The sequence below is a fragment of the Perkinsus marinus genome, assembly GCF_000006405.1.
Source record: "Perkinsus marinus ATCC 50983 genomic scaffold scf_1104296934206, whole genome shotgun sequence".
NCBI classification, from domain to species: domain Eukaryota; phylum Perkinsozoa; order Perkinsida; family Perkinsidae; genus Perkinsus; species Perkinsus marinus.
The window spans coordinates 166-1664 of NW_003214906.1; the positions used below are offsets into that span (position 1 = coordinate 166).

At 47.1% G+C, this 1499-nt stretch overlaps 1 protein-coding gene across 1 annotated transcript; it reads left to right on the forward strand.

Moving 5' to 3' along the window:
- Positions 1-998: 998 nt before the first annotated feature.
- On the forward strand, positions 999-1283 carry Pmar_PMAR021463 (hypothetical protein; the record flags this gene model as incomplete). The annotated part of the gene is made up of 2 exons (XM_002785065.1): positions 999-1164; positions 1192-1283. Coding segments are annotated over 2 exons (258 nt in total), but the record flags the coding sequence as incomplete, so codon positions are not given.
- Positions 1284-1499: the final 216 nt, after the last annotated feature.

Consider the following 1499-nt stretch of genomic DNA (forward strand, 5'->3'; position numbering starts at 1 on the left):
AACGAAATTGAGAGGTGAACCGGTTTCACATTGAGACGTTACTGAAGGCAATTTTCACTTCGTTTGCATTTCAGGGATCCACTAGACTCAGGTGACGTCAACTACAGTACTGAACAGTACGAGATTCGGCATGCAGGACCCCGACCCTGACCTTGTCAGGACCGGTCATATCTTGCACTCTTGGTCCATCTAGCAGGACGCTCCGGAAATTCCTTGTCCAGAGTGTATGCGTGCAATTGATTCAAACGTGCAGCTGAGTTCACATTTCATCGGCGCTTAAGTTGATCTTTAGCCTGCATGACTAGAGAGTCTTTCGTCTTTCTACGAAGCACATCCCACGAAGTTCGATCACTTCAATCTTCTGAACTTGGCACTACATGGTAGTATGCGCAACAATCGTACGGGCGGTACTCCTGAACTTCCTTGTTGTTAGTATTAGTAATATAATTGTCGATAGCTGTTCTGGTAGAACTCCCTGTGGAACGCTGAGGGATTTCGAGTTTTGATTTCCCCGTCGTTTCGTCAGGTGGATCATCGTGGTAATCATCGTGATTTTGATCGGTGGAATAGCGGCAGTGCTAGTGTGGCAGCGCCTAAAGGGCGTTTCATCGCCTTTCATGTCCCGATCGTGGGATTCACATGCATCTTGCCAAATTTGCGGCCGAGAAAGGTACGGAGGGAATACTTGCGGTTGTTTTTCTCTGATATCACTCGTAAGTGAATATAGTTCGCTCTCGGGAGGATTGAAATTTCTCATCATTGAGATTTTGGTTAAACGGAACTTCTTCAAGAAATGTTCGTACCGTATTGCAGACGCAATTCGTCGGAAAATGTCGGTGGATTCGCGCATGCTTCTATGGCGGGCTCGCTTGTCACCAATGATTATCATCTATGATACATATCAGCTACACGATAGCTTGTGGTATCCTCCGCAATCTTTTTGTACCATTGTTCTTTATTGTGTTGTTCTTTCATGGTCACTCGACTCGTATGTTCAGGCGCGTACCTCCGGAGCTGATGGACCATGTTGAGGACTTCGTTTGTCGTGAGTGTGTCCGCGCCGCTTTCCCTGATCTCGACAACCCCCAAAGGGACCCAGACATTGATGACCCGAACATGGAAGAATCACTGAGGAACTCCGAGGTAGACCAAAAGATGCGCGAAGTGGTTTTGATTGGATCTGTTTCACAGGCGCCTCCCCCGCTGAGTCTTGAGGAGATGCAACGCAGAGAACGTCTTTCAGCGATGAGGCGTGCTCAATCTCAGACCTTTAAGATAAAAAGGTAGTTGCTCGTTGGTAATACAAGGACACTATCGTTTCCGCGCTTCGGATGACCTCTACTTTCTTCCGTGTGCGCAGTGCGAAAGATGCGATACCAGTAAGACCTCCATTCGGGTTTAGGTTGCCCTTCATTTTCAAAGTCACTAGTCGTGTTAGATGAATTGAACGTGAATATATCAGCAGATGTATAGGTCTCCGATCGAGCTGTGTATTGTGA